The sequence below is a fragment of the Panicum virgatum genome, chromosome 3K, assembly GCF_016808335.1.
Source record: "Panicum virgatum strain AP13 chromosome 3K, P.virgatum_v5, whole genome shotgun sequence".
Taxonomy (NCBI): domain Eukaryota; kingdom Viridiplantae; phylum Streptophyta; class Magnoliopsida; order Poales; family Poaceae; genus Panicum; species Panicum virgatum.
In genome coordinates, this window is record NC_053138.1 from 10,727,620 (window position 1) to 10,741,702 (window position 14,083).

At 46.9% G+C, this 14,083-nt stretch overlaps 2 protein-coding genes and 1 long non-coding RNA gene across 3 annotated transcripts; 1 reads left to right on the forward strand and 2 right to left on the reverse strand.

Moving 5' to 3' along the window:
- Nucleotides 1–1,264: 1,264 nt before the first annotated feature.
- Nucleotides 1,265–4,855, reverse strand: LOC120697492. Its single transcript, XR_005684507.1, has 3 exons — nucleotides 3,606–4,855; nucleotides 2,369–3,496; nucleotides 1,265–1,795 (listed from the first exon to the last, which is right to left on the reverse strand). It is a non-coding gene; the product is annotated as an uncharacterized LOC120697492 (long non-coding RNA).
- Nucleotides 4,856–6,300: 1,445 nt separating this feature from the next.
- Nucleotides 6,301–9,138, forward strand: LOC120697494. The gene is made up of 3 exons (XM_039980745.1): nucleotides 6,301–6,493; nucleotides 7,135–7,232; nucleotides 8,322–9,138. The coding sequence occupies exons 1-3, from the start codon at nucleotides 6,359–6,361 to the stop codon at nucleotides 8,956–8,958; spliced, it is 870 nt and encodes a 289-aa protein (XP_039836679.1). The 5' UTR covers nucleotides 6,301–6,358; the 3' UTR covers nucleotides 8,959–9,138.
- A 334-nt stretch (nucleotides 9,139–9,472) lies between these two features.
- Nucleotides 9,473–13,343, reverse strand: LOC120697495 (protein disulfide isomerase-like 2-1). Its single transcript, XM_039980746.1, has 11 exons — nucleotides 13,023–13,343; nucleotides 12,059–12,143; nucleotides 11,777–11,874; nucleotides 11,643–11,698; nucleotides 11,093–11,210; nucleotides 10,968–10,995; nucleotides 10,782–10,873; nucleotides 10,406–10,562; nucleotides 10,199–10,323; nucleotides 9,983–10,082; nucleotides 9,473–9,894 (listed from the first exon to the last, which is right to left on the reverse strand). Exons 1-11 carry the CDS (start codon nucleotides 13,187–13,189, stop codon nucleotides 9,826–9,828), a joined length of 1,095 nt encoding a protein of 364 aa, XP_039836680.1. The 5' UTR covers nucleotides 13,190–13,343; the 3' UTR covers nucleotides 9,473–9,825.
- Nucleotides 13,344–14,083: the final 740 nt, after the last annotated feature.

A 14,083-nucleotide genomic window follows, 5' to 3' on the forward strand; every position in this document is an offset into this window, starting at 1 on the left:
CTCCGGTAGCAGTTTACCGGACCGGTTTGACCGGTAACCGGTGGAAACCGGTTGAATTCAAATCCAAATTCAAATAAATTCAAAAAATCCCGTGCAACCGGTTCCGACCGGTTTACCGGCCGGTTTAACCGGTTTACCGGCCGGTTTTACCGGTTTACCGGCCGGTTTGACCGGTTTGAATTCAAATTCAAATTCAAAAGCTCCCGTGCAACCGGTTAACCGGCCGGTTTTACCGGTTTACCGACCGGTTTGACTGGTTTACCGACCGGTTTGACCGGTTTGACCGGTGGGCTTTAATGGGCCGGCCCATTTTTTCTTTTTTCTTTTTTGATTTAACATTAAATCCCCGCAAACTATACTAAATGAACGAATTTTTGAGAAAATCTGACACTATTAGATTCATTGCACCTTGAAGTATTTTTAGGAATTTTTTGGGAATTTTTCATTTTTTGAATTTAAATTTAAATTTTGAATTTTGGCCGGTTGGGTACCGGACCAAACCGGCACCGGGCCGGACCGGTTTGACCGGTAACCGGTCAAACCGGACCGGTTCCCACCGGTTTGGTGAACCTTGCTCCTCCCCCACATTTGGATCAGCGGGGTAGAAGTGGCCGAACACCACTTCCGGCTCACCTACAACTAGGTTTAGAAGCAACCTGAGTACAAAAGGTACTCCGCAAGACTTACGCGATTAAATAAGCAAGGATCATGCAAAGACTCAAGTAAAGGCTTTAGGGTTAAGCAATTATTGCATAAGCAGGAGCTGTCTAGACTATCACCTAGCAAACTTAATTAATCTTGCCCAACCCCAGAATATTTTAGTTGATTAAGAGAGTAACATACTAAACGTAAGGTCATCATTATGACATGAATCCAAAGCCAACAACACCGAAACTCTCTATGAAGAATTCGACGAACCAAGAGCTTGCTCATATCCGAGAGCGCGGCAATTCGAATTGATTATAATCTTGCAAGGGTGTACTACTTTACCCACACGATGCGAGGATCATGCGACTCACCCAACCGATCACGTCGGGCAAGGGAGTGCTCACGTCAACCATTCCCAACAAGGCTCAACCGTTGAGGGTACGCCCAGCTTGCGTGTGGAGACTTAGTTCCACCGAGGACATCTCTAAATTTCCTACACATAGTTCCACTCGGAGACCCGCTAAGCCTCCCTGCATAGCCCTTGGCCACGTATCTGGGACCGGGCCCCAATGGTTAAGTCAAAGAAGGTAATTGGATCATCCGTACCATTATATTGGATATGTGGTAGCACGGAAAGGTGCTCAAGGCCGATGGCATCCACTCGGTCCTTAATCGATCCAAACAGACTATGCCCATGTGACTTCATTCTCTAGGTCCTACCATTCCGCTCGAATCTCGGTACTACCACTTCACTAACAACCAAACCCAACTAGTGCAATCAAGGGTAACCGGTAAGTGTCATACTCCAAACTATCCTTTTTAGTAAGCGAAAAGATTATTCTAAGCATAGATCAGCATCTAGCCAAGTTAAGTGATTATCTGACTAACATGTGGCAAGGATATGGTTGAACAATTCAAGGAAGAATAGTGCATCAAAGTAGGTACAAGAATGCAATACATACATAATATATATATAACCCAACATTATCCAAGTGAGATAACTAAGCTAGTCAAATTAGATAGGTGCAAGAAATTATGCTTAGCTGCTTGTCTTGATTAGCTTCAGGCTCAACCACGAACTGGACTCCAGGCTCGCGCTCAACGGACTCGGTGGGCTCCACGGGTTCGTTCTCCGACGATTCAGTCACTATAATGCACGAATGCAATGCAAGAATTAACTCGATGCCAAGATTGTGCATTAAATAAAATGTATGAAATGATATGCACGAAATGGTACGCCTGAATGGATATTTTCAGCGGAATTGAACATCGGCAAAGTTGCACAAATAGGCTACACCGGTCAGACCGGTCACTGGCGGTCTGTCCGCTCCAAAGAGCCGGACCGTCCGCAGTTCAGCATGATCAGACACCCGGACCTACTGCACTAAGTTAGATCACTGGCGGACCATCCGCGGAATAGCTGGCGGACCGTCCGCAGTGCAGAAATTCGACACGGCGCGGGCAGGCGGCGTATGGTTCAGCCAGCGGCGGCATGGCCGTGTTCCGGCGGTGGAGCTCGCCGCCCGGCGATGAGAACTAGCCCAACATGATCTATAAGATGACGCGCACAAAGCTACGGGTGATGTGCGCGAAGAAATCAAGCCGAGCATAGCCGGCGGCGTAGAGGTGGCGCCGACCGGCGGCAAGGCGTAAAAACGAGCGTGGAAAGTTAGTGAACGTGATGGAACGTGGAGAGCATCAGCTTAAGGAGGTTGCTTACAGTCGATTTGAGCCGTTGGGTGGTGAAAACGGTGCCCGTACGATGAAGTTCCACGGTGAGGTCGAGTCCGGGCGGAACTTGAACTGGCAGCTGCGAGATCTGCGATTCCCGGCGAGATGGTGGTCGGAGCTCGAGTTTGAGGGGCCGTGGAGGGGGCTAGGGAGGTGGAGAGTCCCTGGGTGTGGTGGATTTGGACACCATGGGGTGGAGCTCATGGATTTTTGGATCGATGGATGGTGTTCTTGCGGTTGGAGGTGGAGCTGAGCGAGAGAGAACGAGAGATAGCGCAGCTCAAGGGATGGAGTCGTGGACAAATTGACGACGTAAGAGAGTTAAGCGGCGCGGCGTGGTGGTGCTTGGCTATTGGCTGCGGCTTCCCCCGGCACGCGCTTATCGAGGATGCCCGGCGCGCGGCGAAGACCTCGCTCGACACGCAGCACGCCAAAACAGGGGAACTGGCAGACTGTCCGGGCAGGAAACCGGACTATCCGGGCAGAGCTAGAATTTTTGGGGTCGTGACACCGCCTGCGCCTGCGCGCGGGGCGAGAACCTCAGGGTGCGAAGGGAACCGAGGGACCGGACGGACACTATCTCGGTCTCTCGCTCCACTCCTCCGCCGCCTCGATTTCCCCATCGACGCTCTCCTCCTCCGTCGCAGCCGGTTTCTGAATTCTGAACGAAGCCGCGGCCGACGTGGGAATCGGACGGCTTGAAACTAGCCAGCTCTTAAGCCGAACCATCGTGAGCTCGCAGCCGAGCTGAGCCGCTATCTCCAACGAGCCGGACCGAGCCAAGCACTGGAGCTGGCTTGCTGCGGCGGCGCTCGGGCTCACGGCTCGAGAAGCTCCGTCTTCTCCTCCTATGGTGTCGCTCGAGAATCTCCCTCTCCCACCACACCGGAACACCGAGCTGCGAAATGGCGGGCGGAAGCGGCGAGGCGGCAATGTCCTGTAGTATGACCGACCGTGCTCCACCATCCAGTCCTGAAACCTGGCCTTCATCTTCCTGCCTCGCAGCTTCCCTGTCACTCATCACCTCCTTAACGGACACCTCTTTTAAAGAGGCACCCACCCAGCACCTCCTTAACGACCTCCCTTTCAGGCACCTCTTTCTTGGCCTCCTTGCCAGCTGCAGATACAACAACAGTTAGGTAGTGGGTCATGGCTAGTGGGTCACACGAAACAGAGCTGAGGATGAGGAAATCTGAAGGGAGCGATCGGTTTCTGCTCATACGTACCCGACTGGCCCACTAATCTGCATCTTTCCTGAAGTACAGAACTCCAACCAATCCAGCCAACGCACCCGCGGCACCAACGGAGATGGGCAAGGGTGCGGAGAGATAGCGCTGGCCTCTCCGATGGCGATGGGCCCAGCTGATGATCCCGGCGAGGCCGAGAACCTCGCCTGCGCCTGCGCGCGGGGCGAGAACCTCCGGGTGAGGAGGGAACCGAGGGAGCGGAGGGACATTACCTCAGTCGCTCGCTTCCACTCCTCCGCCGCCTCAATTTCCCCGTCGACGCTCTCCTCCTCCTCCGCCGCCGCCGCCGGTTTCTGGATTCTGAAGAACGAAGCCGTAGCCGACGTGGGGACCAGTGCTTGTGAATCGGACGGCTTGAAGCTAGCCAGCTCTCGAGCCGAACCACTGTGAGCTCGCAGCCGAGCCGAGCCGCTATCTCTAACGAGCCGAACGGAGCCGAGCACTGGAGCTGGCTCACTGCTGCGCTCGTCAGCGTCACCGGCTCACGGCTCGAGAAGCTCCCTCCTGTGGTGTCGCTTTCCCTTCCACTCGGGTTTTTTACATATTTACCATTATTACGGAGACCACACACTCGTTTAGCACTTTTATAATGACTCATACAAATTTAACATTTCTGTAGCTGCAACTCTTACATTTTTACCACTTTAGCTAACGTGGCACGCCACAATGGCTTGACACAGTGGCACTGAGTCAGCAAGCTCATGCGAAATGTCCTCAATGTCCCTCCTCTCTTCCTCTCTTCTCCCTCTCCGACATCTGGGTCCCGCAGCTTCTCTCGCTGTCAGTTGGGCTCCACTCGTCAGATTCATCTTCCACCTCTGGCGCCCTTGCCCACGAATACGACAGCTCTGCTCCCCCTGGCGCCGCCAGCGGCGGTGGCGGCCACGGCCGCGGCCGACCCGGACGTGCCGCCCCTCGGGGTCTGCCTTCTCCCCGCCGCCGGCCTTGAGCCCCTCGCGGGCGCTACCCCTCACTAGCAGATTGGTGGCTCCTTATGCGCCGCAGCCGTGTGCACCGAGAGCGCGCGCCCGTGCCATCCCCGCGCTGGCGCTGGCCGTGGCGGCCGCGCCCACGACGGCCGCGGAGTCCGCGCTGCGGCTGCTGGCGGAGGCCTCTCGCTGACCTTGGATCTTGGGATAGGGTGGTGGACTTGTGATGGCAGGCCGGAGCAGCGTGAGAGGGGTCATGCGATTTTTCACCCATATTGTTTATTTCTCATCTATCATATCCAAGGTTCACCAAACCGGTGGGAACCGGTTACCGGCCAAACCGGTCCGGCCCGGTTCCGGTTTGGTCCGGTACCCAACCGGCCAAAATTCAAAATTTAAATTTAAATTCAAAAAATGAAAAATTCCTAAAAATACTTCAAGGTGCAATGAATCTAATAGTGTCAAATTTTCTCAAAAATTCGTTCATTTAGTATAGTTTACGGGGATTTAAAGTTAAATCAAAAAAGAAAAAAGAAAAAATGGGCCGGCCCATTAAAGCCCACCGGTCAAACCGGTCGGTAAACAGGTAAAACCGGCCGGTAAACCGGTTGCACGGGAGCTTTTGAATTTGAATTTGAATTCAAACCGGTCAAACCGACCGGTAAACTGGTAAAACCGGCAGGTAAACCGGTCGGAACCGGTTGCACGGGATTTTTTGAATTTATTTGAATTTGGATTTGAATTCAACCGGTTTCCACCGGTTACCAGTCAAACCGGTCCGGTAAACCGCTACTGGAGGGCGGCGGTTTGACCGGACCGATCGGTTCGGTTAACCCTGATCATATCCATTTAGGTTTGGGTTTGGAGACCGGAATTGATACGCAAGTTGTCATGCTGTGCGGGCGCCGGGGAGCGGCAGATGCGGAAGGCCATGGCGTCCGCGCCCGAGGCCGGATGGCAGCAAGCTGCTGCGGGTGGTGCGGCTGGAGCAGGAAGGCAAGGTGGAAGACGAATCTGACGAGTGGAGCCCATCTAAGAGTGAAAGAAGCTGCGGGACCTAGCTGTCGAAGAGGGAGAAGAGAGGAAGAGGTCAGAGATAGCGAGGACATTTCGTATGAGGTCGCTGAATGAGCGCCACCGTGTCAAGTCGTCGTGGTGTGCCACATCAGCTAAAGTGATAAAAATGTAAGAGCTACAGCTACAGAAATACTAAATTTGTAGAAGTCATTATAAGGCTAGCTCCAACGGTGCCCCCATCCCTCCCCCACCCCATATCGGGGGAGCTATAGGGGGAAATCCGATCCAATGGTTCCCCCTATAGCTCCCCCTATATACGGGGGAGTTTCATTGAAACTCCCCCCAACATATAGGGTGAGTTCCAACTCAGGGTGAGTTCCAACTCCTCCTATATCTCTAATCACACCGTTTCTTCGCGATATTAATTCCGTTTGAGCCCCGTAATATGATGATAATGCGTATTATGACAGTACAAATACTGTATGATTTTTTTAAATTCAAAAACGTTAAATAAATAGTTAGTTAATGAGTGATAGTATATAGGGGGAATAGATATGGGGGAAATGGTTGGAGAGAAGGAGTTATAGGGGGATGAATCTTTTGGAGTGAGGTAGTAAAATATAGTAAATAGTATGTTTGGGGGGAGTTGGATGGGGGAATAGTTGGAGATAGTCTAAGAATGCTAAACAACTGAGTGCCCTCTGTAATAATGGTAAATATGTAAAAGACCCCTTCCACCCCCCATCTTCCTCTCTCCACCACACCGGCGGAACACTGCGCTGCGAAATGGCGGGCGGAAGCGGCGAGGCGGCAATGTCGCCGCCGTCCTCCGGCGGGAGCGGCGGCGGGAAGCGCGGCCGGGACCCGGAGGAAGGCGTGTACGTCGACAACCTCCACTCCCACAAGCGGTACCTCAGCGAGGTCGGTCGTCTCGCCGACGCCCTTCTCTCCATCCGGGCCCACATCGCCACCGTGCTCGTCCTTGGTTCGATCCGGGCGGTTCGCGGGTCGGGCACGAACAAGGCGCGCGGGCTCCGGGTGGTACTGTTGGTTAATTACTCAATTCCTCCCTCGGATAGAGCGGGTTCTCGGTCCCAATGTGTTGCGCCGTCTGGGTTAGGGGGTTAATTCCTCGAATTCGGATGGTTCCTGGGTCGGGGTTAGTTGGATCGCGGCATGTCCCATGCAGTGCTTGATTAGTCTTCTGTTTTGTTTCGATTTTTGCTCCTTTGGCCCCCAACCTTGGTCGGCCTTAAAACCTAGCGTTGTCCTCAATTGTGGAATGCCATTTTGTTCTTCAGCGCCTGCTCTGTAAAATCGGTGCTGCTTCTCTCCCCGATTCCTTTGGGACAGTGGGTGGTTTCGTAGCTCCGAGTCTGCACTGTATACTTATTTTGTTCTCCTCGAATCAGGAGGTGTTTGTTGCTCTGTGTCCATCCTTTCTCCTCTCCAAATCAGAATTACTTCAAAAAAAATCAGATTTTTCTAAGGAATTTGTCCCTATGTTTTGATTTATTTATCATTTCCCAGTGGATTGTTCCTTAATCTGCCAATATTTGCAGATAATGGCGTCCAGCCTGAATGGACTGTCTGTTGGGGATTCACTCTCTGACAACATCATGGTGTCCCCTGCAAGGTCGGAGACTGCTTCGAGCTTCAGGTTTGTGTGCTCTCATCTCGTATACATTAATTACAGAACTTTGCTTATGACTGTTTATGTATGCATACTCCATTATGTATTGGCGCAGAGTAAAAAGGGTAGACTTTAAAATGAGAAGATGGGAAGAAATTCTCACAATATTACCCAACAAAATTATGTCTCAAAAAATAAATCTACCAAAATATATGGTTCGCCTTAGTTGTGAGATGAGACAGACAGTGTTAGTGTTTCATTTAACTTTTAAGTTGCTAATCCATCATCCCCTAAAATGCATGATCCTTCATTCGCATCTAATTTCCGTAGCGCGCATTTGTAAATTTTAAGGCCCCAATTCCTCTAATTATTAACTGGGAGAAAGCCTTCGGGAAAGTCTGTTTATTAAATGAAAATTTAGGTAACAAGAAATATTTGTGCAAGTGAGAAAATCTGGCTTTTCTTTTTAATACAATTACCAAACAACAAAGCTTTGTTCTTAGATGAAGGCTTTAGTGCAATTGCTGCTGGATATTGAGCGGCCTCTGTAGCATGGATGCTATTGTGTTGTCAGAATCAATTGCCGTTTCCATCCATTTCTGCCTCAAATTAACCGACACTTATTTTTGCAATGTTGCCCAGCGCACCCCTACAACTTAGAATTCTGTGAGATGAATAGTTTATTCTTCATAATTCTTAGCACTGTGATGAAACATCTATGTACGGTTTGCGCTATGCATGTATACCAGAAAATAGTTTGTTTCTATGCTCTGGAGACAGTATGATCACTTCCACATAATTGATTCAGTGGTTGCAGCCACATCAATTTTGAAGCATAATATGTCTGTCATGTTCCAGAACATGTCAAGTTATCATATGACTATGTTATTACTTGAATGGTGCATGTGACTGAACATGGATGCCTGTGGCAGTGTTGTTAGTTGGTTAACCATGTGGGAACTGTTGTCAGGGAGCACTAAAGATACACTTGGAAGCATCATCTTGTTTTTTGTGGCCTTTATTTGTGCTGAATTGATACTTTTACTTCTCGGCAATTATATCTGACTGCACATGATATGAATTTCATAATCAATGGTCGTACTTGCCTCCATTCAGGGATGAGATATTATCCCAATACTCACCAATGTCGGAAGATTCAGATGACTACCGGTGCTATGACACTCAATTAAACCCTGGTGTGAGTCAACCTGATGTGATGATCAGCCCTTCAACTAGTCCAATGTCATCTCCTCACCATCACCAGAAGCCACAATGTCCTTTGTTACCTTCAAACGTGTACTCTCTCCCGAGCTGCTCCCTCTCATCAGTAGTCTGCTCTCATGCTCGACGTGGCTCCGACAATGAAGGCCGGTTCCCATCCTCGCCGAACGACATGTGCCATGGGGCAGATCTGAGGCGAACAGCACTACTGAGGTCAGTGCAAATGAGGGTGCAAGGACCCCATGCATATGATCTGCCATTCGGCATCAGACAAGAACATGTTCACGACCATGAAGATGGACATGAGCATGAGCATCTAGAGGGTTTGGAAGGGCCGGAAAGATCATCCTCTTGCAGTAAATCAATTGATGATGAAGTTGGGTACCAGAGGCCGGATCATGATTTTGGGAGACCAGAACATGAGATAGATTACATCGGCAACTGCACATCAGTTGACTGCCCGAATGACCCAAAATTTAAGCAAGACAAGAGACATTGTGAATTTGATACCAGTATGGATAAAAATAGATAGCACAGAGAACATACTGTGCCGTGTTCATGTTAACGTTTGGGGATTATAACTCTGCTTAATTTTGTTACAGTTTTGATGTTTCTAAATCTACTATTGTCTGGTTTTGAGCATCAGCATTCCAAATACTGATATGTATTGTAATATTTGAATGAAATTAACCATTGGAGTGTTGCAATGCCATCTTATTATATGTATTTTCACCGTCAAACTTGTTTAAACCGGTACTTAGCCCCTGGCATTGCTCAGGATGTGCAACTCAAGTGCCAAGATTGAGGGCGTGTCTAGAAGGCAGGAATTTTGTTCTTATAGGAACAGTTCAGCTACTGCAGGAACCGGTGAAAGAAAAAAGAATTTAAATGCGGCCTGAAGCTTGCAGTATTGTGATTTTCGAATCAGCACGTTGAGTTTATTACCTATAGTTTGATATCAACCGGCATGATAACAGAGCGGCAATGCATGTCATCCCCATGTTGCCAGCTAACAGAGCGACCAATCAAAATAAGATGCATATAGATTACCTTTCACCAGATTATATTAGACCAAAAGTAACTACCAGAAGCCGAATAACCAACTTATTGGATTAAGCACAAAGTATGGGGTGTCATCTCGGGATGGCTACATAAACCTCTTCCGTCTGAAGTAAACTGTGAGTACTAAGTCAATTCCTGTAACCAGAAAAGGACATGCATTGACGTGCAGCTGGGTACAAGTTCGTAAGAAACAAAAATCCACCTCTGCCACTACTGGACTTTTTACTACCACCTTTCTTAGATATCATCCCATTTCTTCTATTTTCCTTTCCTGACAAGTGGCGGTTGTGCTATTGGTCCTAGCTCACTAGCAGAACAGGGCCGTGGGTCATCAAATTCAAGAAGAGAATGTCAAAAGAATGTTCTTCTTGATGATGAATTCATCGGCTTTGGAAGGACTGATATACTGCAAAGATGAAATATGGAAATTAGCTTCTAAAACTTATTAATAGCATTCACCTATTAAATGAGGGATGAAAACTTTTGTTCCACACCTTCTCCAGCATCCGATGAAGCCTCTCGGTCTCCTTCTTCGTATAGCCTGAGCCCTTGTCCATGATCTTCTTTGCAGCTGTCACGTAGATCTTTCCGTGCCTGGTTTAGAGGCAAATGAGTTACTAATTGTAATTTGACAATGTTATTACCTATATAAAAATGCTAGACCAATCCAGTAGCCTTAAACATAGTGAGGCAAAGGTAGAAGCTAGTACTTGGCAGCAGAACCGCTGAGCTTAGCAACATCCTCTTCAATTTTGGAAAGGACTTCTTTCCGCTTGTCATCTGCAGCACTGATAAACTCCTTCACAAGAGGATTCAAACTTGCCACAAGCCCAGCCTACAGAAGCAATGAACAGAATGCATCAGTTTACATGTTCATCCAACCTAATACCAAAATGCATTTGCTAAGTTTTACAAACCTCTGAAGTAAGTTGTCCCTTTGAATCCCGGCTGGTGCCACACTTCTCGTTCATGAACTTGACAAAGTCATCCAAGTCCCGGCCACCATCATAATCTTCACCAGCTTTGTTTCCCTTAGGGAAGAACTTCAATGTGGGGAAACCAGAAACACCATACCTGAAAAGGTGAGATATATTATTAAAATCCTTCCGTGATCATGGGATAGCCAAACGTATCACGAATGTAAGAATAGTTTGTGCCAGTTCTAGCAGTCTGTAAAACTATGTTCCTCAGGAAAACATGCCATCAGGATGTAAAATGATGCTGAAATAACGCTAAACTAAATAAAGCTAATGTATATGACAACCACTGAAATAGACAATTCATAATCCATACTTTTCAGCCAAGTCAGTGTGTTTGTCAGCATCAAGATTGGCAATCACAACACCCTCATCCTGCTTGAAAACTGAAGCCAGCTTATCATAAACCTAAAACAAGTACAAGTTTGTGTTATATTCCAATAAAAAAATGAAGATCTGCTGCTATAATTTGGAAACTTTCAAGTTAACACTATCTACTAACCGGAGCAAGATGCTTGCAGTGACCACACCTGTAGACAGAAGGGACATCAATGGAATTAAATTCCACTACAATAGTGTGGTGAAAAGGATTTAGGTGGACAGTATAAGTTGAACATGATAACCAACCATGGGGCGTAGAACTCAACAAGGACATCTTTGGTTTCATCAAGCACAATTGAGTCAAAGGTCTCTGGAGTCAGAACCACGACACTTGAAGGAACTGCAGCTATCTTTACATTGGTGCCAGGAAGAGGATACATTAGTTGTTAATTATCGATTCTTCAACAAGTAGCAACTCCATATGACTAATCAAAATAAAGATGCCAATATATGCATAAAATAGCACCACATAATTAACAAGAAGAACTCTTGCATCATAACAACGGGCTTATCCAAGATTGAAGTGATAAACTTCCCAGATCGACAAAACATATAAGAATGTTACCAACAGAATCTATAAGTAACAAAGGGGCCAAAGGATGGCTGTAAATAGCTCACGTTGCTAATTTCAGTTGGTGTTCATTGCTCAAGATTTAGTGCTTCTATAGTGACAGACTCATAAAGTAATACCAGCCCTACTGTGGTAAATGTAATTATATTTTTCATATTCCACTAATTTGGTACTTAAACAAGAAAGCATGGTTGAAAACTATTCTTGGCAACTGGCGAGGTCCACCTGCTTCGCTGTTAACAAATTCTGCGAGGGCTTCCACAGAACGTTGACCCTCATACCTGCACAAGTGTAGATTTAATGTATATCACAGTTAAAAAAAATAGCAAAGTATGAAACAAAAAGTTATGCGGTCTCACTTCTTTGGCTCCAAAGAACCTTTGGGGAACCATTGAATTGTGGGGTATCCAGAAACTCCATACTTGCTGCATATACTCTTGTGCTCGTCACAGTCAACCTAGATAGTGGATATGAAGAACGGAGTCAATTCACAGCCAAGAAATGTAATTAGAGATTTGAAACAAGTCTTGGTAACATAGAAAATCGTGGGATGTAAATGGAAAGAATTGTTGCAAAATCAACATACAAGCAGGAGACTAAACAAGGTGGTAAATGCTAAATTCCACAAGGATGAGATGTACCTTTGCGATCAATACAGATTTAGCCTTCTTGAAACTTGCACCAAGTTTTTCATACTCAGGGGCAAGCTTCTTGCAGTGGCCGCACCTAAAAAAAGAAGAAGATAATTAGAAGGGGGGAAAAAAGAACCAGACAACAAGGTTACTAAAAGACAAATGTTCAGATAAAAGTTTGCAGACATGTGAGCAATCACAAAAGCAGGCAAGATTCGAAGTAATCATTCTACAAATTATGGCATACTGGCATACTCTCCTATATTATATTTCAAACAAACTGAAACACTCAATACGATTCTCAACACTATCACTTGGTGGAAGCTTTTTTCAGCAAATGGAATGCAGACAATAGAGTTCCGAAAGCAATACCCAGGCATAGCAGAATTTAAGTTTATCCTGACTCCTGAGCTCCTAAAAGGAATTTAAATGCCCCATATCACTCAGTACATTTATCAGAATACTTAACAGTTTAAGATCATGATTTATTCATTAATTCAATATTTCAATGAACATCAAAACATACAGTGCTTCATGAACTGCCTGCAAATAAGATCACCAGCACACCAAACAGAAGATTTTGCTCATTTATTTCTACCAGAAAGTAGTTGCTAAGACCATTAACAGTAAAACTTCCCCCGCCTTCATGAGAAACTAGAACAATACAAACCACTAGGCATGCTACAACCAACGAGAAAAACAATCAAACAGCACAAATTTGTTAGCAACGAGGATCAGATCCCACACTTTTTCTTTGTAATATAAGGCTCGCCCATATGTTGTACTAGGGAGACTCTCGGGATCTCATAAGGCAAGAAGGATCCATGACTGCTACAACTCGTAGCCTGCCACGAGAAACACAGACACACGCAGCAGAAGGATCCAGACTGGTTGACTCAATTCCCAACTCGCAACAGACTCATCAGGTCCAGATCCGGCGCGGTAACGAGAAAGGGGTGAGAGAGTGGCGAACCATGGCGCGTAGAACTCGACGAGGGCGCCGCGGTCCTGGCCGACCTCCTTCTCGAAGTCGGCCTCCGTCAGGGCCACCACATCGTCGGCGGCGGCCGGCGAAACGGCAGCGGCGGCCAGGAGAAGCAGGAGGCCGAGGGTTTTGCGGGAGATCTGAGGGGGCGCCATGATGGAATAGAACGCGACTTGGAGCTCGCGTGAGAAATCAGGAGAGGAGTGGAGTGAAGCCAATTGCCGAGGGGGATTAATACTGGTTAAAGGTTAATTTTGAAGCCAACTGTGGGGCCAGGGCACGTGAAACGCATTGCCTGGCGGATGAACGGGAGGGAGCCAGGGAGGAGGAGATGAAGGAAGAAGACAGGGGCAAATTAGTAAAAAGAAATGTTTGAGAAATGCATTTAACGGGTAGGTAATGGAAGATAATACCGCATAATTGCAAAATTATAACGGTACAATTGTGAATTGTTGTGTAGTAATAGCATATCTTCGAAATACTGAAATGGACATGATAGGTATCAAATCAACATCTAATAATTTTGTTTGAAAGAAATTGACGTCTAATAAAGTCTTAGCAAAGTCGAAAACTTGTGAATAGCCTGTTCAAAGTTAAATGAAGGGAAGTAAAAGGTCCAACAAAAAGGGAGGAAATCAAACGAAAATCAGAATAAAGTCTTAGCTTCTATAAAGTCAGTCACCAGTTTCATTTTTTATTTAATTTTTTAAAACACGTTTATGTCGCACGTGTACTCTACTAGTCATACTTTAAAGACAGAGGTAAAAATAAAGTCCTCCGATACAAAACTATCCTAAAACTTATAAAAAAAATCAGAACTTTTAGGTAGGCCGAATGTGTGGCGATGTTGGGAAATACATGAACCTCACTCACTATGTTTGCCATTGCGAAAACATCTTCCATCATAGAGTGGCATGCAGGGTTTTATTTCCCAACCGGTTTCCGGTAACCGCCGGGCTCCGGTTCCGGTTTACCGGACCGGTTTGACCGGTTACCGGTCGGAACCGGTTGAATTCAAATCCAAATTCAAATAAATTCAAAAGCTACCG